Source organism: Macaca thibetana, chromosome 4 (genome assembly GCF_024542745.1).
Source record: "Macaca thibetana thibetana isolate TM-01 chromosome 4, ASM2454274v1, whole genome shotgun sequence".
In the NCBI taxonomy this organism is placed as follows: domain Eukaryota; kingdom Metazoa; phylum Chordata; class Mammalia; order Primates; family Cercopithecidae; genus Macaca; species Macaca thibetana.
The window spans coordinates 70,510,833-70,535,998 of record NC_065581.1 but is presented as its reverse complement, the minus strand read 5'-3'; the positions used below and the strand labels follow the sequence as shown (position 1 = coordinate 70,535,998).

The window sequence follows — 25,166 nt, the reverse complement described above, 5'->3', positions numbered from 1 at the left end:
CCTCCCCCAGTGAGGCCTGATGAGTGGGACTCGAGAATTTGTCCATTCATTCATTCATCAAACATATATTGAGTGCCTACTATATGCCAGCTTCTGTGCTAGATGCCAGGGATACAGCGATGAAGAAACAAATCCTATTGCTGGGGCACTTGCAGTCTAGTAAGGCACACAGACAAGTAGGCAGACAGTTAAAATTCACTTTGTGATGTGCAAGGTGCTGGGAAGCCCAGGGTGATATGGGAATGCAGAAGAGGGGTGTTTAACCCAGACTGGTAGAGGTGATCAGAAATGATTTCTGGAGGAGATGACAGTCCTTTACCTACTTCGCACCCTCATCTCTGGGGATATTATTAAGTTTCTGAAGGTTGCTGAATGGCCCCCGTGTGATTGCAGATCTTATGTTTATGGGGTGGATGTGGGTTTCTCTCCTTTAATCCCTCACTTTATAGTGGTTATTTGGGTTAACTTACACTACTGACATGCATTTCACATCCCTCTGTTATGGTTTGAATGTCCCCTCCAAAATTCATGTTGAAATTTTATGCTCAAAGTGGCAGTATTGAGGGGTGGAACTTACAAGAGGTGATTGGATCGTGAGGGCTCTGTCTGTATGAATGAATTATGGATTAATGGATTAATGAGCTACCATGAGAGGGGAACTGGTGGCTTTATAAGAAGTGGAAGAGAGACCTAAGCTAGCACATAGCATGCTCAGTCCCCTTGCTATGTGATGCCCTGTGCTGACTCAGGATGCCACAGAGAGTCCCCACAAACAAGAAGGCCCTCACCAGGTGCACCTCCCGCCTTAAGATCTCCCAACCTCCATAACTGTAAGAAATAAATTCATTTTCCTTATACTACTCAGTTTCAGATACTGTTATAAACATCAGAAAACAGACTGAAATACTCCCTCTTCCAGTTTGGAAAATTCTATCTTCTGATTTCTGACCCTCCATGAGAAATACAGCATCTATCTCTCTTAAAAGCACGGACCCCAGGGCTCATCCTTCAGGTGACCCAGAGCCTTTTGATCACAGAATTTCCCCTGAGGCAGTCCTCACTCGAAATTGATCATGGAACAAATCCAGCAGACAACTAGGGCTGCAGGGCTTGATAATTTGGGTCACTATTGAAAGCATATGTGTTAGTTATTTAGAATAGTTTTTAATGCTGTTTTCCTATTAATACGTAAACATAATTCAACAATATAGATTTGTATTTGTGTTTACAGTATTTAAACTCTGACAGTTTCATAACCTGCAAAGCAAGTTATAAAATTATATACCTAGGATTCCTCCACTCTTCTTTCATCTTAGATTGGGTTACTAGACAAGACCAAGGAACCCCAGGAGTCCCTGGATGCACTGATTTGTCTCATTTTCTTGGTTTTAACTCTTAATAGAGAAATGTAAATTAGTTCCACGTGTGTACAGTCTGTCTGATGTTCTCACTGTAGGGGCAAGCAGATATTCCATCTGGCTCACTTAGGACATTCAGACATTCTCTGGCCACACTGTTTCCACCACTGAAAGTAGACTTGTTCTCCTAATGCTTGCCATTATTGTCCTTTATATGCAGGATCTAGTAGGCTCTCCTGCAGAGCTTTTTTTTTTAAAAATGTTTGTAGAGATGGGTCTCGCTATGTTTCCCAGGCTGGTTTCAAACTCCTGGGCTCAAGCCATCCTCCCAGCTCAGCCTCCCAAAGTATTGAAATTTTATAGGCCTGAGCCACTGCACCTGACCCCTCCTGCAGATTTTGTTGGATTTTCTTTTAAGAGTGTAAGAGTAGTAAAACCCAAGCAAGAACTTCCAGATCCGAGGAAGTCCTTCCTGCCAGGAATTTGTAAGCATTGATATGGCGACTAAATTTAGGGATTTTGTTTTCTTAGGAGTGTAAAATCTTGCATACATTTTAAAGTGTGAAATGAATAAGTAAATAAATACATTGACTATACATGTTGACTACTTTGAAATATTTTTAGCATGGAATAGGAGATTCTATATTTTTAGCAAATAATAGAAAACTCAGTTTAAATTATAGTCAAATAAAAGGTTGAATATCTCACATGCTACAAAGTAAGTGCATCTTCAGTGAAAACACTACTTTAACAGAGCCTCAGAGCAAATGTAGCCACAAGTAATTACCTTCAAAACAAAAACAAGCAAAAAGAACATTCCAGGGAGTATATTAGCTGATTTTAAAGATATGTGCTAAATGATCCATAAAATGTGCTTTTAGCAGCATCCTTTACTGTAACATGTCATAGATTGACTGTCAAGAATGTCTTAATAGTGACTTGCAAACAAAGACTCATCACCTCTGCTAAAATACCAGAGATGCCATCAGCAAAATTAAGAACTGGTGATGATTAAACAGCCTGTAGATTTAACAAAACCCACAATGGCAAACATGTGCCTCTTCTTTACTTACGGAGTATTCTTGCCTGAAATATGAAGTGAGATGTAAGAAGGATTCACAGCTGAGACTGCATTTTAGGGGTGGTGAAGATAATGGTCCCATACATGCCTTTCAGAACAGGAAGAACACAGGGGCAAGAAAACTGAAAAACTTTATCACCCAACCCAGGGTAACAGTGAGGCCTGATTTGCATACCCACTTCAGGAACTCTGAAATGTCATTAGTGGTTCTTCAGTTCGCTGATCAGATCTGAGCTATTTTAGAAGAGTTGATGAGCCTTTGCTAGTTACAAAGAAATTCTTGACACTTCATCTATGTTCATATTAGAGTGAAAGATTCTGGTAATTTAAGAAAGTGTTCTATTTACCATCTGGCTTCAAACCCTTTTCCTTCTACTGAATTTTTCTCCGAAGTCACGGATGACCTCCTTGTTGTCACTTTCAAAGGACCTTCTCATTTTTTATCTTCTTTGACCTCTTAGCGGCATTTAACAGCGTTAACATCTGCCTCCTGCTTGAAACACTTTCCTCCTCTGGCTCCTCTTCTGTCACACTCTCCTGGTTTTCCATCTGTCTGGCTGCTTTGAATCTGTCTCCTTCAGAGCATTCTTACTTTTGCAGCTCCTGTTTGTGAACCTTAGACTTCTGTGTTGACCATCTTCTCTTTTTACTCCCTGGGGTGAGACTTCTGCAAACCATTTATCTCTGTGCTGACAGCTACCAAATTTGTCCATATTCCAGATTGCTCTCCTGGATGTCAGATCCAGAGATCCACCTACCTGTTGGGCCCTGCTGTGACTGCTTGAACTCAACACTCGCAATAATGCACCATCTCCCCTCAAGCCAGCCTGTCTCACCATCCTTCAGATGTGCCATCCTTGATTCCTCCTGTTCTTTCCCTCCATCCTCTCCAATCAGTAAATATTCAAATCCTGTCTGAAATCCATCCTTCACTCTTCTCCATCGTGACTGCCCAGCTCAGGCCCCAGCAGATCCAGGTATTGTAATAATAGTTCTCTCTTTCCAATACATTCCTTACATTGCAATCAGAGTCATCTTTCCAAGTTTTCAAATGAAACACTGTATTAGTCTGTTCTTGCACTGCTATAAAGAAATACCTGAGACTGAAAAATTTATAAATAAAAGAGGTTTCTTTGGCTCATGGTTCTGCAGGCTCTGCAGGAAGCATGACTGGGGAGGCCTCAGGAAACCTACAACCATGGCGGAAGGCAAAAGGGAAGCAGGCTTCTTATGTGGCCGGAGCAGCAGGAAGAGAGAGAGAAGCGGGAGGGAGGTGCTACCCACTTTTAAACCACCAATCTCATGAAAACTCACTTACTATTATGAGAAGAGCAAGGGGGAAATCCGCCCCCATGATCCAATCACCTCCCACCAGGCTCCTCCTTCGACACTGGGGATTACAGTTTGACACGAGATTTGGGCAAGGACACAGATCCAAACCATATCATGCACGGATCTGATAAATTCATTTCTGTACTTAGAATCCTCCACATTCCTGTTCATTCTTAGGGTTCCTCCTCCTCCCTTCAGCCATACTCTCCTCATCCTTGTCCTCCACCTTCAACTGTCACCCATACTTTCTAATGCCACCTTCACTTCTGCTTCTTTGCAATTGCAGTGTTCTCTGCCCATCCTCTATCACCCTCCTTAGTAACCTGGCTAGTTCCTACATATCTACCAGATTTCTTCTTTTCCTTCTTTTAGAGTCTTCCCAAATGCTACCTTCCCCAAAAGTGCCCATATAGGTTGGCCTAAACCGTCCTGGACTTCTGTCATTGTAGTAATATGCTGCTCTGCATTGTAATCGACTCTACTTTTCTGGTAGCTCCTCACAACTCTCAGCAGGGATCCATCTTTCTTGTTAACATTTATCTCTGTGCCTGGTGCACAGTTGAAACTCAAGAAGGCTATTTTTCAGATGCATGCACTGAACCCCTGGGAAGAGCTTTAAGAGTCTCTAATCAGGCTTCGACAAGGGTCAGGGAGGGAGAGGGAAGAGCTAACTTCTTCCTTTCATTGCCCTGTTGCTTCTTCAGAGGGTGCCTGGGAAGGCTGCAAGCTCACCTTGAGGAGAAAAGAGGTGAGATTTACTTGGAACATTGACTCATGGTTGCTCTTCATGGGTGAAAAAATTGCTCTTCCAGGCCAGGCACAGTGATTCATGCCTGTAATTCCAGCACTTTGGGAAGCCGAAGTGGCGGGTCACCTGAGGTCGAGAGTTCGAGACCAGCCTGACCAACATGGAGAAACCCTGTTTCTACTAAAAATACAAAATTAGCTGGGCATGGTGGCGCATGTCTGCAATCCCAGCTACTCGAGAGGCTAAGGCAGGAGAATTGCTTGAACCTGGGAGGTGGAGGTTGTGGTGAGCCAAGATCGTGCCACAGCCTGGGCAACAAGAGCGAAACTCTGTCTAAAAAAAAAAAAAAAAAAAAAATTGCTCTTCCAGCTCTGAGTAATTTCTCAGCCCAGGTGGTGGGAAGGTAACTTCAAAGGGAAAATGGCAAGTGCTTCCAGGTGAAGGAGATGCAAGCAGGTGAGGCTGTATATGTTTTGGAAGATGGGAGTATCCTTCAGAAGAGGCAACAAAGTGCTCCTCTCATGTGACTCATCATGGAAGCGGGTGGAGCTCAGAAAGGAAAAGGCTGACCCAGAGCAGAGGATGGGCAGTGGAGGCAGCATGCTGGAAGGCATAAGGAGTCCAGACAACTCAAGGGTAATAATATTAGCATCTACATAGTGCTGACCGTGTATACTGTTCTAAGTGCTTTGCAAATGTTTATTCATTTATTAATTCCTTACTACAACCCTGTGAAGTCAATACCATTACCATCCCCAGTTTGCCAATGAGGAAACAGAAGCTTGAAGAGGGAGTGTGAGTTGCTCAAGGGTGTAGAGAGGCTGTCCTGTTTCTTGGACTACTTCTCCCTAGCAGCTTCAGGGAGGGTGGGAGGAGGGGATAGAATTAGCCAATGGTACCAGTATAAAGTCGGGCTTCAGCTTCAACTAAAGACTTCTTTGAGTTTTCACCCTGGACCTTATTCATGTATTTATTTGATTCTCTAAAAGGCTAGTCTGGCCTGGGAAAGAAAAGGATGCATAAAGTGAAACATGGCAGGCATGACCATTATTGCATGGAGATAGTAAGAGACGGAAAGAGCAAGACACAATCGATAGTTTCTTGGTCATTTCTCTTCAAAATAATGAGTAATCTGCATCAGTGGTTTTGTTGATATTCACAAAAAGAACAGGTTGTACGGTATTTTGATTCAGTTCTTGACAACTGACAGAAAACATGGTTGTATAAAACAAACTGACAGGAAAACAACTGTCACTGAGGTTCTTATTAAGAGTGGCCTTAAAAGTGTGGTCTGAGGACCAGAGCAGCTTCACCAACCATTGGGTACCAATCCGTGAAGAGATTAGTGCTTAGAAACTTTTAATTTTTTGACAGGGTATTTTATATTTTTTTTGAGAAGTCTTGTGTCTCCCAGGCTGGAGTGCTAGATGGCGTGATCTCGGCTCACTGCAAGCTCCGCCTCCCGGGTTAACACCATTCTAAGCGCCTCAGCCTCCCAGTAGCTGAGACTACAGCTCTTTGCCACCCCCTAGTTTTTACACAGTTTTTAGTAGAGTTGGGTTTCACCATGTTACCTGCCAGGATAGTACTAATCTCCTGACCTCGTGATTTCACCCGCCTCGGGGCCTCCCAAAGTGCTGGGATTACAGGTGTATTGAGCCACCACGCCCGGCCATTTGAAACTTTTAATAGCAATTTGACAGGGTAATTTTATATCTGTTGAAATAGTTTTAAAAATTGAAAAAAAAAGAGTAACCTTGATTCTAGATGTAGTAATTCTATGAAAACAATACTGGTAAGAAGCAGGTAAGCTTTGCACTGCACTGTTTTTCAAAACAAAGATACTTTAATTTTTGTGTAAAATCCTTTGCCCAAGTACTTATATGTTGCGTTGGTGTGCATATCTGATAAATTACCTGCCAGTTCAGTACATAAATACAATTTCTGTTATATTTCAAAGAGTTATTATTCGGGGGCTCTTCCATAAATATGCAGGTGTATATGACTTTCAAATATTTGTTATTTTAGTATCATTCATTTTTTTTTTTTTTCCTTTAGAGACAGGTTTTTACCGTGTTGCCCAGACTGGTCTTGAATTCCTGAGCTAAAGTGATCTGCCCAACTCAGCCTCCCAAACTGCTGGGTTTATAGGTATGAGTCACCATGCCTGGCCTGTTATTTCAAATTTAAAAAGATACATTAATTTTTGTGTAAAATTTTTTTTTTTTGCCCAAGATTCATATATTTGTATGTAATGACTACAAAGCCAAGTACTAGCATGAAAGGGAATAGTCCGTTACCTTCAGATAGTCCCAGTTAGCCAGATGCTTGACACTGTGAAGGAACATATCTAGGTAATTTATGGGCTATAGTTTTAAGACAGTGATAGAAAAACAGGTGATCTACTATGAAATAGGTATAAGTGAGTGTGTAGAATCCTCTAGAGTCTATCCACCCGTTCGGCCTCCCAAAGTGTTGGGATTCCTGCTAATTTTATCTTTCCATTTAGGAACTAATTTCTATGAGTGGATAAAAAGAAACTTAACATTGAACTGAATCACTAAAATATGGGGCTTTTGTTAAAAATAAGTACAATCTTCACTCCTAGAGGTGAGTTTCAAAACACATTTCCAGCAAATTTTTGCATTTCCCTGAAATGATATTTTGAGAAAAATCTATGATAATTCTGGAAGAAATATACAAAACTAAGTTTTCTTCTGAGTAAAAGACATAGTTTGGAATAGAATAGTCATTCTTTACTATGTACCATAAACAGTGACATTATTTATTTTTTAAAAAGTGTCAGAGTGCATTTGGATAATAGAATTCAGACAAGTGCAAAGAGTGTCCTTAATCATCTCTAAAAAATGGCAGATGTTTAATAAATACTGATAACTGAAAATAAGAACTCTTACTTTGCTCTTTGTGAAGATAGTAATATTATTTTCCATATTGTCATCCTTGCAGTGGAATACAGAGTTTTTGTTACACATTTTAATTTGGCTGTTAGGAAAAACTACTATTGCAAGAGTTACTGAAATACAAAAGGCATATTTAAATATTCATATTAAACATTCTAACAATTAAAAAATGACAAGAAAAATGCCCAAAGTTCCTATTTTAGGGGTGAATAATAGATGTCTCACACTCGCAGTCAGTCATATGCGTATACATACTGCTTCGGGGAGCTGCAAGAGGCGGGCAGGTTCTGGCAAAAAACCCTCCGGCAACTGCTGTTGAACTTATTAACATAATTAAACTCCTTAGGAAAAGGACCCTTGTGCATAAGATTTAGGACTTACACCTGCAAACTTCTTTTTAGAACTGCTCATTGTATTGGTTGGTTTTTAAATTAAGTATCTTTAGAAATTAAGTACACCATGAATAAAAAATTTTCAATTAGGTTATTAAGCTATTGAGCGTAGCTATTAGGTTTTTACAGAATCTGTTAATTTAATTGTATTTTCTTTATTTTATTTTTATTTTTCAGACAGAGTCTTGTTCTGTCTTCTAGGGTGAAGCGCAGTGGCGCCATCTCGGCTCACTGCAGCCTCCGCCTCCTGGGTTCAAGCGACATAATCTGTTAATTTGAAATGGAATTTAGAAGTGATGAAAAACCACTAAGCAGAATCAGGATATGGAGGAGAAAAACATCTCCCTCAGGTATCACAACGCAGCAAGCAGAAAACATCAGGAATCCACAAAAAGATAGACATGTAAATAGTAAAGTTCCATTAAAAATAAGAACCAAGAAAGAATTCTGAAAAGCAAAGGAATTCTGCAAAAGACGTCACAAAAATCAGTCGAGTTTCAAGAAGAATAACAAAGTAAATCTTAAGCCATTGCTAAAGTGCTTAGCTAGCAGAATAAACCTATTTCATTTTCTTTCTTGCAGCTCACAATCCATTTTATAGGTTGTAAAGCAAAAGCAGAAAGCTTCAGAAGGTCTTGGGAAATGACATAAACTGGGTTAAGTATGACTTTTAGGAAGCCTAATCTGCTCTCACTAGATAAGATTTTCCATACTTGCTGCAAGTCAGATTAATTCCTGGACTGAATTGCCCCACCTTCACTTTAGGGTCTTTTATGGATATACTCAACACATGAAAAATTTCAAGGTGACTTCTAGACCAGTAATGTTCAATAGAATTTTCTGTGACAAGGGAAATGTTTTGTTTCTTTGTCTAATGAAGTAGCCACTGGCCACCTGTGGCTATTGACCAGTTGAAATATGAATGGTGCGACTGATCAACTGAATTTTAAAATGTATTTCATTTTAATTAATTCAAATTTAAATAGCCTCAGTAGCCTCAAGTAGCCAGTGGCTATCATATTGGACAGTGCAGTTCTAAATCCTCTCTATCCCTTTAACTGAAGGCTTCAGACAACATTTCACTACATATTCTCAGTTATCCGGGCGTATACATCACCCAAGGCTTCTAGGTTCACCAGAGATAGGGGGACTGTATAATTGGTTGTCCAAACAGGGATACTTTGAGAAAGATGGGAGCATTATTAACACTAATGATGAGACTAGAGGCACAATCTGGGACTGTCCAGGCCAAATAGGAAGGTGTAATCTCTTCACCCATAGGGTTTGTGACTTGAGGGTTCCATTGAGAAGTAATTGGACTTCACTTTTTTTTTTAGTCTGCTGCTACAGATAGTGTTTAAACATGTTCTGGAGTTTCATCACACCATGATTTTCCTTGCCCCCACAAACATTTATGAAAATCTTTAGAACTCATTTCTGCTTTCCCAGTGACTCTCAACTATAGAGTAAATAAATGTCTAACATGATGCCAAATGACCAACTAAAAACAGAAATAAGTAATCAATCATACTAATATTCAAGATTAGACCAAACATGTGAATAGCTAAATTGGTTTGGATATTTTATTTTATTTTATTTTTTGGAGACAGAATCCTGTTCTGTTGCCCAGGCTGGAGTGCACTGGCATGATTTCAGCTCACTGCAACCTCCACCTCCCGGGTTCAAGCAATTCTCCTGCCTCAGCCTCCCAAGTATGTGGGATTACAGGTGCCCGCCACCACACCCAGCTAATTTTTGTATTTTTAGTAGAGATGGGGTTTCGCCATGTTGGCCAGGCTTATCTCAAACTCCTGACCTCAAGTGATCTGCCCCCCTCAGCCTCCCATAGTGCTGGGATTACAGGCATGAGGCACCGCACCTGGCCTGGTTTGGATATTTTGAACTTTCTTCTAGTTTTTCACCAACAGGCAGAGGTATTTCTTTTTTTTGCAATATAGTTACTCAGCATTCCCTGACATATACAAATTCTCCCAAAAGGATTAAACTGGGCCAGCTGAGCATGCAGCAGTTAATATAGTCCAGATCTTGATTGCGTGTGTGTGCGCGCACATGCACGCGCCTGTCTGTGTGTGTGTGTGTGGTGGGAAAGGTCATGGAAAATGTAAATTTAAGTTGCTAGGTATACTCTCTTAGCTCTCTGCCACCAGTAGAGGAAGCAAATTAAGATCAGCCTTTAACAATTACATTTCGGGTAATAAGACTAAGTCACTGCAAAATACTTTTGGGTTTCCCATTTTCAGAACTCAACCCATTTTGAAATAACCTACAAGGCCTTTTCTTTGATATACAATTCTGTACAGAATATAGATTGGAGCAAGTCATAAAAATAATTTAAAAATCCAATTGCATCAATAAACTATATGTCCTTAAAGCAGTAAATACATATGACAAGCCAAGACTCGTGTAATCTCTCAAACATGACCTGGCTTTTCAAATCCCACCCACGTTTTATAACTCTGTGTTGAACACAGCAGAGTTTTCTATTAAGAAACAAATATTTCACAATCCAATAGGCATATGGATGAATAGGAAAAGGGAAAGTGTTTATTCCAGGACATTTACCTGCAGAAAAAGAATTTAGCAACATCGTAATTCAATTAATCATAAGTATGTCTCTGAATCACTTTGTTCAGGATTTCACCAACCTGATAGCTCGAATGACAGTTTTAAGTGGTGGGGTGAGGTCTTCCACTGATACATCACACTGGCATCCTTTTTCATCATATACATCATCAGTGCCAAGGGCTGTGTCAGCTGCAAGAGAATATTGCCAGTTAAATACCACCACCATCCGCAATTTGAAACGTGTTGCTGAATTTTTCTCACGTGGAAATGGCAGGATAGTCACACACTAAGCTGATAAGCCAAGATATGTATAAGGTCAGCCAATTGTCTTGCCAATATTATTCTTTCTTGTTTTTCCACAGCCTCCCCAGTTTTAAATATGAATACTTTTCTGAACTGTTTTCTATGGGCAAGATGAAGCTATTGACACATTATCTTTCCAGTACTGGTGATGGATTTGTGTGGATCTACCTATGCTCTTTTGCCCAGTTCCTTGGAAACTAACAGCCAGTTTTTAAATGACAGCTGCCTGGAGTTACAGAAATAGTCTTTGGACTTGTAACTAACTGGCCTGTATATAGCAAGCTCACATCCCATGACATTGACCCCATTAGCCTTATGACCTGAACAAGTAAGCTAAGTAGCCAGAGCCAAGAATGCTGACTACTTATTAGTTACTGGATACAGGCGGCCAGGAAAGAGCTTGCTTCAGATCATACAGCCAAAGCGGAGAGCAGATTTTCAGACTGGATAAAAAATCAGTTTTTCATAAACGAAGGAAATTTACTTTTGGGTTAATTGCAAGTGTTTGGGGAAGGGAGCAGGGTTATATTAAATGCCAAATTATTATGAATTTGTAAAACAAATAAGGAATAAACTCATTTCATTGCATTTCTGTTTACAGTAACAAAACATTGGAATGAAGTTAAAATTCCTCTGATGGGGGATAGGTTAAATGAATATTGGTAGGTTTATATAATGGAATATTAGACAACTTTAAAAAATGATGTTGAAGTCTAATGATTGGGAAAGTGTCACAATATATTGTTAAAGAAAAAAACTCTACATATCTGAAATTAAGAATGATTTTATTGTTTTTGCTTGCCTGTATTTTCTAACATTTCTCCAGTGAACATGTGTTATTATGGTAATACAAAGTAAATAAAGTAATAAAAATGCTCTCATGAAAGAGGAGTTATGTGGCCTCCAAATACCCCTTTTTTTTGTTTTTTTGAGACAAAGTCTTGTTTTGTCGCCCAGGCTGGAGTGCAGTGGTACGATCTTGGCTCACTGTACCCTCCACCTATTGGGTTGAAGCAATTCTCATGCCTCAGCCCCCAAGCAACTGGGATTACAGGCCCACACCACCACACTCAGCCAATTTTTGTGTTTTTAGTAGAGACAGGGTTTCACCATGTTGACCAGGCTAGTCTCAAACTACTGGCCTCAAGTGATCCATCTGCCTTAGCCTCCCTAATTGCTGGGATTACAGGGGTGAGCCATCGTGCCTGGCCTACAAATACCATTTTTATATGGTCCAATCCTCTCTAAATGTTGACATACACTAGAGGATGAATACTACTTTGTGTTGCCTTTGCTCTGTGCAGTGTTCATTTGCTAAGTCATGAAAGGGAAAGACTTTGCCATGGGCTGTCCTGGTTGGGCTCCAAATTTTGAAAGGCTATTGGAGGTTCATTCATTGAGGCAGTGCTTATATTTGTAATGCCGTTTGTGTGTCATTTACATCAATGAATATTTACAGTGTGTTTATGCAGTTTACTTTTGTGCTGTAATGCCGGTGGTGGTGGGGGAAGAGATGATGAGATACATGTAGACACATGGATCTTCACAGCTCTTCTTCAAGGTCCCTTTGGCTTTCTTGCCCTCAAGCCTAGTAGGGGAGAGATGAAATTACTACCTCACAATAATGATACTAATAGTGTTATTTTTCTAAATTTGTCTTCCTGTATTCATATGTTGAAACTTAATCACCAGTGTGATAGTATTAAGATGTGGGAACTTTAGGAGGTGATTCATTTATGAGGGTGGAGCCCTCATGAATGGGATTAGTGACCTTATAGAAGGGCTGGAGTGAACTAGGTAGGCCCTCCTGCCCTCTGGTCTTCCTACCATGTGAGGACATAACGTTTGTCCCTTATGGGAGACTCAGTAGCAAGGTGCCATTTTGAACTTCCAACCTCCAGAACTGTGAGAAATAAATTTCTAGTCTTTGTAAGTTAACCAGTCTCAGGCATTTTGTTATAGCAGTGCAAATAGACTAAGACAAATAGCAATCACTCATTGAAATTTACACCAGGTACTTAGGTGCAGCTTCTGCATATATTAGTTTTCATACGTAGAGCAACTTTACAAGTTGTTAGTGGTATTATGACCAATTTTCAGATGCAGAAATTAAGGCTTGGAGAGGGTAAGTACCTCATCTGAGGCCATGAAGGTGGCAAGTGGAGCTAGTAAGTTGCAAAGGATGACATTAGAATTCAGTTCCCTGAGGCTCCAAAGCCCATGCCCTTTGCATTGCATTACTCAGTGTCAGAATGAGTTTGGGGTTAAATGGTGACTACAACATGTCAGGAGAGACAGGGCAAAGAGCTCACTACACGTGCGTGTTACCTGATGTGCATAGCTTGCTCCCATCAGATACGTGTTTTCTCCAGAGAAGTTTGCCCCAGTTGGAATGAGAGTACATTGATTAACTCTGTGTTTGACAGTTGGTTCGGACTCAGTGATGACCTTCAGGGTAGCCCAGTTTGCTGGATTGACCACCCACACAACACAGTCTTGTTAGCCCATAAACATCATGACCATGGTTTGACGACATTCTTTCCAGGAATTGTTCGTGGTTTCTTCTGATTTTATTTAACCTGCTCTTAGTTGCTGTAGTAGGATGAATAGAGTTACCCCAAGATTGATGTCCACGTGGAACACTGGAATATGACCTTAGTTGGAATAAAGGTCTTGCACATGTAATTAATGTAAGGTTCAAAATGAGATGACACTGGATTGGGGGTACTCTAAATGCAGCAAAAATGTCTTTATGAAACAGAAAAGGAAAAGACACAGGGACACAGAGAAGATGGAAGCAGAGACTGGAGTGATGCATCTACAAGCCAAGGAATACCAGGGATTGTTGGCCACCACCAGTCATTAGGAGAGAGGCAGGGGATGGTTTCTCCTGCAGAGCTTCCAGAAGGAAGCAACCATAATGATCCCATGATTTCATAGACTTCTGGACTCCTGTACTGTGAGATAATACATTTCTGTGCTTTCAAGTCACCTGATTTGTGGTAACTGGGGATGGCAGCCCAAGGAAATGAATACAGCTGGGGAAACTTTCCTTCATGGCCTCCAATTCTTTACTCCAGGACAATAATGATGATGATAGTAATAAGAGGTTTTTTTTTTTTTTTTTTTTTTTTTTTTTTTTTTTTTTTTTGAGACGGAGTCTCGCTCTGTAGCCCAGGCTGGAGTGCAGTGGCCGGATCTCAGCTCACTGCAAGCTCTGCCTCCCGGGTTCACGCCATTCTCCGGCCTCAGCCTCCCGAGTAGCTGGGACCACAGGCGCCCGCCACCTCGCCCAGCTAGTTTTTTGTATTTCTTAGTAGAGACGGGGTTTCACCGTGTTATCCAGGATGGTCTCGATCTCCTGACCTCGTGATCCACCCGTCTCGGCCTCCCAAAGTGCTGGGATTACAGGCTTGAGCCACCGCGCCCGGCCTTTTTTTTTTTTTTTTTTTTTGAGAAATCTAATTATGTGCCAAGAACTTTAATTAATTGTATCAAAACCCCATGAAGTGTGTTTTACTATTACCTCTTGTTTTATAGATTATGAAAGTGAAGAACAGAAGGCTAAGGAACTTGCTGAAGGACACTTGGAGAATAAATGACAGAATGAGAACTTAAACCCCAGCAGTTGGGTTCTGGAGCTGTCTGACCCTGAACCTCACCTCTGACTGCTTCCAGATTTGCCCTTCTTGTATCTCTGTCTCTCTTTTTTTTTTTTTGAGATGGCGTCTTGCTCTGTCGCCCAGACTGGAGTGTAGTGGCACAATCTCGGCTCTGTGCAACCTCTGCCTACTGGGTTCAAGCAATTCTCCTGCCTCCTGAGTAGCTGGGATTACAGGTGCCCACCACCATACCTGGCTTATTTTTAAATATTTAGTAGAAACGGGGTTTTACCATGTTGGCTAGTCTGGTCTCAAACTCCTGACCTCAGGTGATCTGCCGGCCTTGGCCTCCTAAAGTGCTGGGATTACAGGTGTGAACCACCACACCCAGCTGCCCTTCTTGTATCTCTTATTGGTATCTGGGTTCCCATCTCCCCCCGCATCACATTTTCTTTCACATGGCTGGTGCACTTGGCATGGTGTGGACCCCATAACATCCAGAGATTTGATTTTGAGCAATGTGGTCACCATGGCCATGTGCTGGGCCAGGCCACACCCAAAGGAGCCTTGGAAATATACAGACTCTGGAACTTCAAGGGGTGTGTGTAAGGGATGGGGAGAGGTCAGGTGGAATAGAGGACTCATATACAGACTGGGTGGCTGACAAAACTGAAGCCACCAGCCATCATTACGGAGCCCTGGGAGATGCCCAGATGTTAGCTCCCCAAAAGAAATATTGAATAACAAACTTTATCAAGAGTCCCAGTACATCTGAGCATGGTGGCTCATTCCTTTAATCCCAGCACTTTGGGAGGCTGGGGTAGGAGGATTGCTTAAGGCCAGGAGTTTGATACCAGCCTGGGCAACCCCGTCTCTACAGATAATAATATTAATAAAAATAAAAAAGCTAGGCATGGTGGTGTGTGTGCCTGTAGTCATTCAAGCTACTCAGGAGGCTGAAGAGGGAGAATAGCTTCAGACCAGGAGTTCAAGGGTGCAGTTAGCTATGATTGTACTACTTCACTCCAGCCTGGGCAACAGAGTGAGACCCAGTCTCTTTAAAAAAAAAAAAAAAAAAGATTGTCAGTACAGAATTCACAAGAGTATTTTATGCTGTCCTTCAAAATAGAGGCATATGACTGCTTTCCCTCATCTGAATCTGAATGAGAGGTACTTCTATCTTAGTCTCTTCCCATATCTCAGGAAGCTGGGGAACACTGGAGTGGTTACAAGACAGATCCTGCAAGCCTATATTATAACTTCCGTATTTGAAAACACAATATAACCAGCCATAACATGATAATGCAGGTCCAAATAATGAAATAGCACAAAATACAGAGTCCTTTAATTTTGAAGTTAATGGAAAACTTTCTTTCAGCAGATGTGTACAGTCACAATAAGCACAAAAGTAAAGATAGTGAAACTATATTGTTCACACATAAATGAACCTGAGAACATCCCAAATGATTACAAGACATTACCTCCCAGCCTAATGTTGCACTCCCCATCAACATCCTGTACCCCAGTAAGAGACTCATCCTGTTTAGGAACAGGGCTGGACAGAGGATGAGAGTCAGTCATCAATTACATTATAGTCAAATGCATCTGATTGTGCAGTTTTATATAGCACTTTATAATTTGATTGCTTAAGCCGTAAATTAAACACTCAATCCTGCTTTTTTTTTGGGTAGGTGTAGTCAGAGCAAATGAATAGGAAATATATCTTTGCTGGCATGTGTTGAGGCAGGAGTGAATTAGGGAATTTTTTTTCCTTGCTTCAAAGCTACAAAGATGAGCAAGATGCCGTCTTTCTGCTTCATAAGTACACCAAGTCCTCACTTAATGCCTTCGGTAGGTTCTTGGAAATTGTGACTTTAAGTGAAATCATGTATAATGAAAACGATTTTACCACAGCTATGTGATCTAAACAAGAGTTAAAGTCCTATGGCATATTTCTGGTCACAAAAACATCACCAATTTCTACATAAAGACACAAAACACAATATTAAACACTGAAACAAATGTGAGCTACATATACATTTAAGAAATATTAATAAAAACAAGTAAGATAATTATTTACCTAATTTTTGGTGAATCTGAGTGACAGTGGTCATGGTGGGGGAGGTTAAATCAAAGAATAAATGATTGCCAAGCGAAAATTAGAAGGGGCACCTCCTACCACTATACAGTTAAAAAACAAGAGCGAATATTGGTGGGCTTGCTGGGTGCTTTCCTACTGCATCAGTTGTTGTGTATTTGTATGATTATTGTATGCTATTTATTTACTTATTTATTTATTTTATTTTTGAGACAGAGTCTTGCTCTTTAGCTCAGGCTGGAGTGAAGTGGTGCGATCTTGGCTCACTGCAACCTTTGCCCCTCCGGGTTCAAGCAATTCTCCTGCCTCAGCTTCCCGAGTAGCTGGGATTACGGGTGCCTGCACCATGCCCAGCTAATTTTTTGTATTTTTAGTACAGATGGGGTTTCATCATGTTGGCCAGGCTGGTCTTGAACTCCTGACCTCATGTGATCCACCCGGCCTCCCAAAGTGTTAGGATTACAGGTGCGAGCCACCATGCCTGGCCTATTTAGTTATTTTTAACCAAACTCATTTTACTGCCAGAAGTATGGTTATTTATTATTATTATTATTATTTTTGAGGCAGCATCTCCCTCTGTTGCCTAGGCTGGAGTGCAGTGGTGTGATCATAGGTAACTGCAACTTCAACCACCTGGGCTCAAGTTATCCTCCCTCCTTAGCCTCCCTTTAGCTAGGACTAAAGGCACATGTCACTATGTCTGGCTAGTTTTTATTTTCATTTTTTAATTCTTTGCAGAGATGGAGAGGTCTTGTTATGTTGCCAAGGCTGGTCTTGAACTCCTGACCTCAAATGATCCTCCCGCTTTGACCTCCCAAAGTGTGGAATTCCAGGTGTGAGCCACTGAGTCTGCTCTGACAAATTTTGATTTTACAATAATTTGTATGCATTCATTCATTTATTTTCCAACCCACTTATTCCAGTTCAGGGTTGAGGGTGGCTGGAGCCCATCCTGGCAGTGGAGGGCACAAGGCAGCTAACAGCCATGGACAGGAAGCACCACATAGCAGAGCATGCTCACACACACCCCCGCACTCACTCAGATGAGGATGATTTAGACACGCCAATGAACTTCAGTGCACAGCTTTGGGATATGGGAGGAAACCAGAGAACCTGCAGAAAACCCATACAGGCCTGAGGAGGATGTGCCAACTCCACACAGACAGTGGTCCAGCCAAGAATCATTTTTTTTTTTTTTTTTCTCATCCATCTAACAAAACGATGTTGAAGGAAACAATTTTATTTGTGGACCTGCTGTATCTTGAGTTGTCAATTTTCTTTCCAGTGACGTTAATAACACATTAAATGTCTTTCTTATTACTCCTAGGGGCTTAAACCCCTCTGAATGCTAAAGTGCTTAGGAGGGGCTAAATTTCCAGCTGAGGTTGGCCCTCTGTTCTCCAACTACACGTTTGCCTCTCTGTTCTGGTATTTTGGGAGATGTAGGTTATGGGACCGTGAACTCATGTGACCACCTAGTCAAAACCTACTCAGAAAAGGGCAAAATGCCCATGGAACAAGGTCCTCCCCAAAGTCCTGCTCTCTGTGAGGGATCCCCTTGGGATCCTCTCTGGCAGAGTTAGCCCCATGAATGGTCCATGCTTGGCATTAGGGAGAAAAATAAATATAAAATGCAACTATTTGTCTTCCCCAAGCCTTTCCTGTTTCCTATTAATTAGCAGTGTTCAGGATTTGCTTTCAAGTACTCTGTTCCTCAACATTTAAAAAGATCTAAGCTGGCTGGGCGCGGTGGCTCATGCCTGTAATCCCAGCACTTTGAGAGGCCGAGGCAGGTGGATCACCTGAGGTCAGAAGTTCAAGACCAGCCTGACCAACATGATGAAACCCCATCTCTACTAAAAATACAACCACAAAAAAATTAGCTGAGCATGGTGGTAGGCACCTGTAATCCCAGCTATTTGGGAGGCTGAGGCAGGAGAATTGCTTGAACCTGAGAAGAGGAGGTTGCAGTGAGCCAAGGTCGCACCATTGCACTCCAGTGTAGGCAACAAGAGTGAAACTCCATCTCTAAATAAAATAAATAAATAAATAAATAAAAATAAAATAAAAAGATCTAAGCCAAATTTTGAATTTTGAAAAACTACTAATTGCTACTTTCCATACTGTCTGGAAAGGACCACTTGGACTTTAGATGATGAAGAAAGAGGATGGTAAAGAAGAACATTTTGGAAACTTCTGCTATGTCCAAAGACCATATTTCTATTTCCACTATGAAATTTTACCAGTAAGATGAAGGTATTTATGGAAGAAGGACAGGCAGTTTCTAGTTCTTTTTCTTAGTTACCTCCTTTTACAGATTAGATTCTTTCTGCATTTCTTTTTAAAAATAATTCTATTTTTCATTGATACATAGATGTACATATTTTTGGAGTACATGTGATAATTTATTACATTCATAAAACTTGTAAAGATCAAATCAGTATACTTGGGCTATCCATCATCTTAAATATCTGTCTTTTCTTTATGCTAGAAATATTTGAATTATTCTTTTCTAGCTATTTCAAATATACAACAGCTTGTTGTAACCTATAGTCACCCTACTGACCTATCAAACACTAGGACTTACTTCTTCTAGCAAACTGTAGCCATTAATTAACCTCTCTTCATTCTCATTCTTCCAATTCCCAACTTCTCTTCCCAGCCTCTTGCAATCACCAGTCTAAGCTCTGTCTTCATGAGATCCACTTTTTTAGGTCCCACATACGAATGAGCACATATGATCTATTTCTTTCTGTGCCTGGCCTATTTCACTTAACATAATGGCCTCCAGTCCTATCCACGTTGCTGCTAATGACAGGATTTCATTCTTTTTAATGGATGAATAATATTTCATTGTGTATCTATGCCACATTTTCCTTATCTATTCATTCACTGACGGGCACTTAGGTTAAGTCCATATTTCAGATATTGTGAATAGTGCTGCAATAAACATGGGAGTACAGCTATCTCTTCGATACATTGATTTCTTTTATTTTGGATATGTTTTTTGCATTTCTTGATGAAATGATTACAGTGGGTTTCAAATTCGGCTGCACATTAAAATCATTTGGGGAGTGTTAAAAAAATCCCAAAACCCAGGATGCTCTCAAGACCAATAACATTAGAAACCAAAGGCTAGGACCCAGGCATTGGAGTTCCCAGCTCTCTGAAGGAATCCAATGTATAGCCAAGGGCAAAGACCACCGGTTGTAGGTAGAAAAATGACATCTCCTGGTTTCTCTCAGCCAGAGCTGAGCAGTGTGTTTGGCTAACCCGCCATCCTGTGTTCCTTGGTGCTGCTGATATATTTTGCAGAGCAGCAATTTGAGACAACATACATGCCTCACAAGACGGCAGTGAATGACTACGTCATAAAAAACAGAAAAGCAATTTAAAAATCCTTTGATAAATTGGTGATATAGGAACAAGGTTTTGTCCTATCACAACATTCTAGTCATCTTTAATTGAGCTTGAAGGCCTCAGCCTTCTGAATTCCAGTCATTATCTTCTACCCGCAGCCATCAAAACACCTCTTCTCAGGCTTTGGCCCTCTTTCTCTTTTAAAGAAATCACTACTGCTTTTACACACAAGTAGCTTACACAGTCACCGACAAAAATAAAACCCAATTGTCAAAGACATAGCAGAAACACTTGTTTTGCCTGTGAGGAATAATAACGTCCTCACATTTGGGGCAATAGGAGAAATTATAAAGGAGAGAGCTGGCAGCTTTGATAATGAAGACAGAACATGTTACTTCCCACAATAACTAAATTACGATGCCAAAAATTCTTGATTATGGAAGAATTCCAAAATATAAAAAAGGCTTAATATCTATAATGTATAAGGAACTTATTTGAATGAATCACAATCCAAAATATATATGTACAAATAAGTCAGTCAGGAAAGACTAGTAAAAAATGACTGAAAATTATTCAGTCTTACTAGAAATTTAAATATTGTAAATTAAAAGCATGAACTTATACCTATTTAATTTTCATAAGAATAATAACTAATACAAAATTGAGATAAATTTGGCACACTTTGACATTGCTGGTGACAATATAAATTAGATTAAATTTTTATGGCAATAAAAGACTTAATGTATAATCAGCAATCTTTTTATTTTTATTTTTGATTTTTAAACTTTTAAGTTCAGGGGGACATGAGAAGGTTTATTACATCGGTAAAATCATGTTTGTTGTACAGATTATTTAATCACCCAGGAACTATCCAACAGTTATTTTTTCTGATCCTCTCTCTCCTCCCACCATCCACCCTCAAGTAGGCCTCAGTGTGTGTTGTTCCCCTCTTTGTATCCATGTGCTCTCCTCATTTAGCTCCCACTTATAAGTGAGAACATGTGGTATTTGGTTTTTTGTTCCTGTGTTAGTTTGGTGAGGATAATGGCCTCCAGCTCCATTCGTGTTCCTGCAAAGGACATGATCTCATTCTGTTTTACGGCTGCATAGTATCCATGGTGTGTATATACTACAATTTCTTTATCAAATCTGTCACTGATGGGCACTTAGATTGATTCCATGCCTTTGCTATGTAATCAGCAATCTTACAATTTTATACCAGAGAAGTTTCCTTCGGAAAGTAAGTTCAAAAAGAATAGAAATGTAGCTTAATGCAATAATGTTTATCACCTACCATTGAAAAATAGTTATATAAGTTTCAATGCCCTAAAATAGAAAACTGTAAATTATAGTAAATTATAGCATTTGATCATGCAGGTGTACTACACAGTTATGAAAAATAAATACAAAAAAAAAATTAGCCGGGCGCGGTTGTGGGCGCCTGTAGTCCCAGCTACTCGGGAGGCTGAGGCAGGAGAATGGCGTGAACCCGGGAGGCGGAGCTTGCAGTGAGCCGAGATCGCGCCACTGCACTCCAGCCTGGGCTGGGCGACAGAGCGAGACTCCGTCTCAAAAAAAAAAAAAAAAAAAAAAAAAAAAAAAAAAAAGAAAAATACAATTATGAATAGTATGTAATAACATGAAAATATTTTAAAATGTGCAATGAAATTAAAATAGGAAACTACTTATGTTGATTATAACTATGTACAATAGTATGTGAAAAGAAAAGTAGCTAGAAGAGAATATGTAAAAATAAAATTAGCTGTACTAGTGCATGAGATTATAAATTATTTATATTTTATTTAAAGTTTCCTAAGGAATTTAAGAATTTTTTCATCACAAAAATAATGTATACTTTTTGATATGAAGTATTTGAAAAATAGGAAAACAGAATGAAGAAAAAAAACATCTTCCGGGCCGGGTGTGGCGGCTCACGCCTGTAATCCTAGCATTTTGGGAGGCTGAGGCGCGCGGATCACCTGAGGTCAGGTTCGAGACCAGCCTGACCAAGATGGTGAAACCCCCGTCTCTACTAAAAGCACAAAAATTAGCCGGGCGTGGTGGCGGGCGCCTGTAGTCTCAGCTACTCGGAAGGCTGAGGCAGGAGAATCGCTTGAACTCGGGAGGTGGAGGTTGCAGTGAGCCGAGATCGCGCCATTGCACCCCAGCCTGGCGACAGAGGAAGACTCCGTCTCCCCGCACCCCCTCCCCCCCCAAAAAAAATCTTCCAAAGTTCCAAGTCTTAAAGGTAACCATGCCCACTCCCTGCTGGGGCCGGCGCCGCGCTTGCCTGGACGTTCACTTCCCACCGCCCCGCCCCGTCCCCCGCACCAGGAGCAACCAGAGGGCGAGCGAGGTGGCGGCACCTGCACTGGCTCCAGTGCGGGCTCCTGCGGCGTCCTGGAGGAGGAGGCCCGGACACTATCAGCGGCCTCCCCATGGACATTAAACCCAGAGAACTCTACTTGTTCTTCTGGCCTTTCAAGGGGGTATGAAGAGTCCGTGATCAAGCTCACCGCGAGACTGTTTGTTTGTTTTGTGATCTTTGACAGCTGGGCAGGAGCAGAAGCGGCCAATAATGCGCTGAACCGTATTCGCTTAGATCCCGAGAACCCACAGGCCCTGAGACTAGAGTTTGCCAAAGCCAACACCAAGATGGCCAAGAGCAAGCTAACGGCAAATCCAAATCCCACCAAAGTGCACCCCGCCCGAGGAGCACACTTACTTCATCTCTCGGGACCCCTATGAGCTGAAGGGGGCTGCTCTGATCCCTGCATCCCCAGAGGCCTGGGCTCCTACCCTTTGTGCACTACAGAGCTGACCCCACCCATCACCCATGCTTCATTCACCTACCCAGCTGCCACTGCAGCTGCCGCCGCCCTCCATGCCAGGTGCGCTGGTACCCATCCTCTGACACCACTCAGCAAGGATGGAAGTATCATCATTTCTGTTAGTTCTTCCGTCTGGTCGCCGGGGAGTTGGTTCTGGGAATCTGTGGTGGTGCTGGGATCACCAGCAGTGGTGGCCCCTGAGCTCCCACCGCCCCCGGGCGGCCAGTATACTCCTTCCTGTTCCCCTTCCTCCTTCCCCTTCCTACTCTTCTTCAGCCCTTTTCTGCACCCTCAAGCCTTTCTCCAACGCCTCTCAGGAGGATTTGGGGACCTTCTCGCTGGGGTGCCCAGATTCAGCTTCGAGGGTCACTGGGACCCTGCAAGTCCTGACCTCCCACCCAAACTTGCTTCTGTAGCTCCCCTCGAGGAAACGAGGCGTTTAATTTTGCATGTTTTGTCGCACGAATGAAGACGCTTACACTTGTGTATATGTCAGCGTACAGTTTGTTTTCACGCTGTCACCATAGCAACAGGTCCTGGCCCCCGGCGGTTCATCCTGCCTGGCCCCTCTCTGCTCGCCTCGCTCCTGCACCCACCACGCTCCCGCGGCCCCACACGCTTCCAGATTCAGCGTCCGCCTCCACCCAACAGATAGATGGGGTTTGCCTTTTCCTTTCAAATTGGGCTTCTCTGCTCCCATCTTCTCGGATGGGCCAGCAGTCATAGGAACGCCCTCTATGCCGTTCTGTTCACCTCTCCACAGTCACCCTGCCTGCCGCTGCTCCTCATTCTTTCCAAACCTTGAAATCAACCAAAAAGTGAAAAGTATTTTTGTACCCTGTAACAAAATATTTATGCATCATCATAAAAAAGCAACCATTATTGTGATATGTTACTTGCAGTGAAAGTGTGAGGGCTAGAAGTTCACAATTCATTTTTGTTTTTTTTTTTTTTTTTTTTTTTTTTTTTGAGATGGAGTCTCATTCTGCTGCCCAGCTGGAGTGCAATGTGCCGCTCGGCTCACTCCAATCTCTGCCTCCCGGGTTCAAGCTATTCTCCTGCCTCAGCCTCCAGAGTAGCTGGGACTACAGGTGCGCACCACGCCTGGCTATTTTTAGTAGAGATGGGGTTTCACCATGTTGGCCAGACTGGTCTCCATCTCCTGACCTCAGGTGATCTGTGCACCTCAGCCTCCCACAATGCTGGGATTACAGGCATGAGCCACTGTGCCCAGCCTCACAATTCATTTTTATTTTAGGAATTTAAATAAAGTATGTGATGATTCTATTTCATTATGCTATGGGGAACACACATTAAAATGGCTACTATTAATGGTGGTGATAACTAATTTATTATATCTTGTAAAGAATTATAATTTATTTTCCAAGGGTTCCTTCCTTCTGCTGCTGGTTGTATTTCAATTACTCACCCCCTGCCACCCTCTGCTATCATTTCTCAAAACCTGAAATATCATCCTAAATTTAGAGTTACAATTTTAGACATGTGCTAGTCCAAAGACAATTCCTTTAATCCAACTAGAGTTTAGAGTAACTGCTTGGGCCCTGATGCAGTAGCACAATTTCGTTTCACTAAGTCCTTGGCTAGGGACTTTTCTTTCTGTTCTACACTGGATGCTGCTAAGTAACCAAGAGCCAAACTAGGTCCTCAAGGCATGAATAAAGAACCCAGAAAAATACTCCTGATAATGTATTCTTTACTCTAGATGTTTTTCCTTTCAAATAGTTTTTATTTCCACCTTGTTTTTCTCTCATTATAATAGTAACACATGTGCATTATAGAAACCTTGAAAATTTGAATTTTAAATTAAATCACAGACAAAGAAAAAAAATCACCTGTGGTTTTAACACTCTAAGACAAATCATATCAAATTTTGATATATTCCCTTCCAGTCTCTTCCTGTACATCAATTGACGTTTAATGTCAAAGTCAATTTCTCAACATAGATGGAAAGTTAAACATTTCTGGTTGCCTTGGGAAGGAAGTTGGTTCTGATGTCCCAGAAGTTCCCATTCAGCCTCATCTTATGATGGCCTTCCAATCCCACGCTCCAGCCACACCAAATTCCAACTGCTTCTCTAGGTGCTGTTCAAGCGCCATCACCATTGGACACTCTCCCAAGGGGTATCGTCTACACACTCTCATCCATCCTCTTTGCTTTTCTTATTTGTTTGACTGGTAATTTCTAGGTGCTGAATTTGTGGTGGACAGATTATAATATGCACGGGGCACCAACAATAGCAAGGGACACTCACAATGTGGAGAACATCAGAATAATTAGAACACACCATTTTAATTTCAGCCTACATGTAACTTTTGTGGCACTTTGAAAACCATAATTTTATTTTGCAGTCTAGCAACTTCTTTTATTTTGAAAGGTCCTAAGCACAGAGGATGAAGTGTGGAGGGTGGCATGATGGAGTTTAGAGCCTCAGGCTTAGCTCTGCAGTGACAAGACTTTCAAGATTCTACCACCTCTTTGAAGGAAGACTGATGCGGCCCTTCCTTTACTGCGTATGCCTGTGTCTTCTCAGTT

General features: G+C 41.4%; 1 protein-coding gene and 1 pseudogene across 4 annotated transcripts in view; one reads left to right on the top strand and one right to left on the bottom strand.

Annotated features, from left to right (window-relative positions):
• The window catches only part of KCNQ5 (potassium voltage-gated channel subfamily Q member 5), a 567,929-nt gene that overhangs the window by 18,726 nt on the left and 524,037 nt on the right, over nt 1-25,166 (bottom strand). For all 4 annotated transcript variants that reach the window (XM_050786501.1, XM_050786498.1, XM_050786499.1 and 1 more), the window contains one exon: nt 10,499-10,607. In XM_050786501.1, the coding sequence (XP_050642458.1) occupies nt 10,499-10,607 (109 nt within the window). The remainder of the gene's footprint in view (nt 1-10,498; nt 10,608-25,166) is intronic.
• On the top strand, nt 12,807-23,483 carry LOC126952232 (RNA-binding protein with multiple splicing 2-like; annotated as a pseudogene).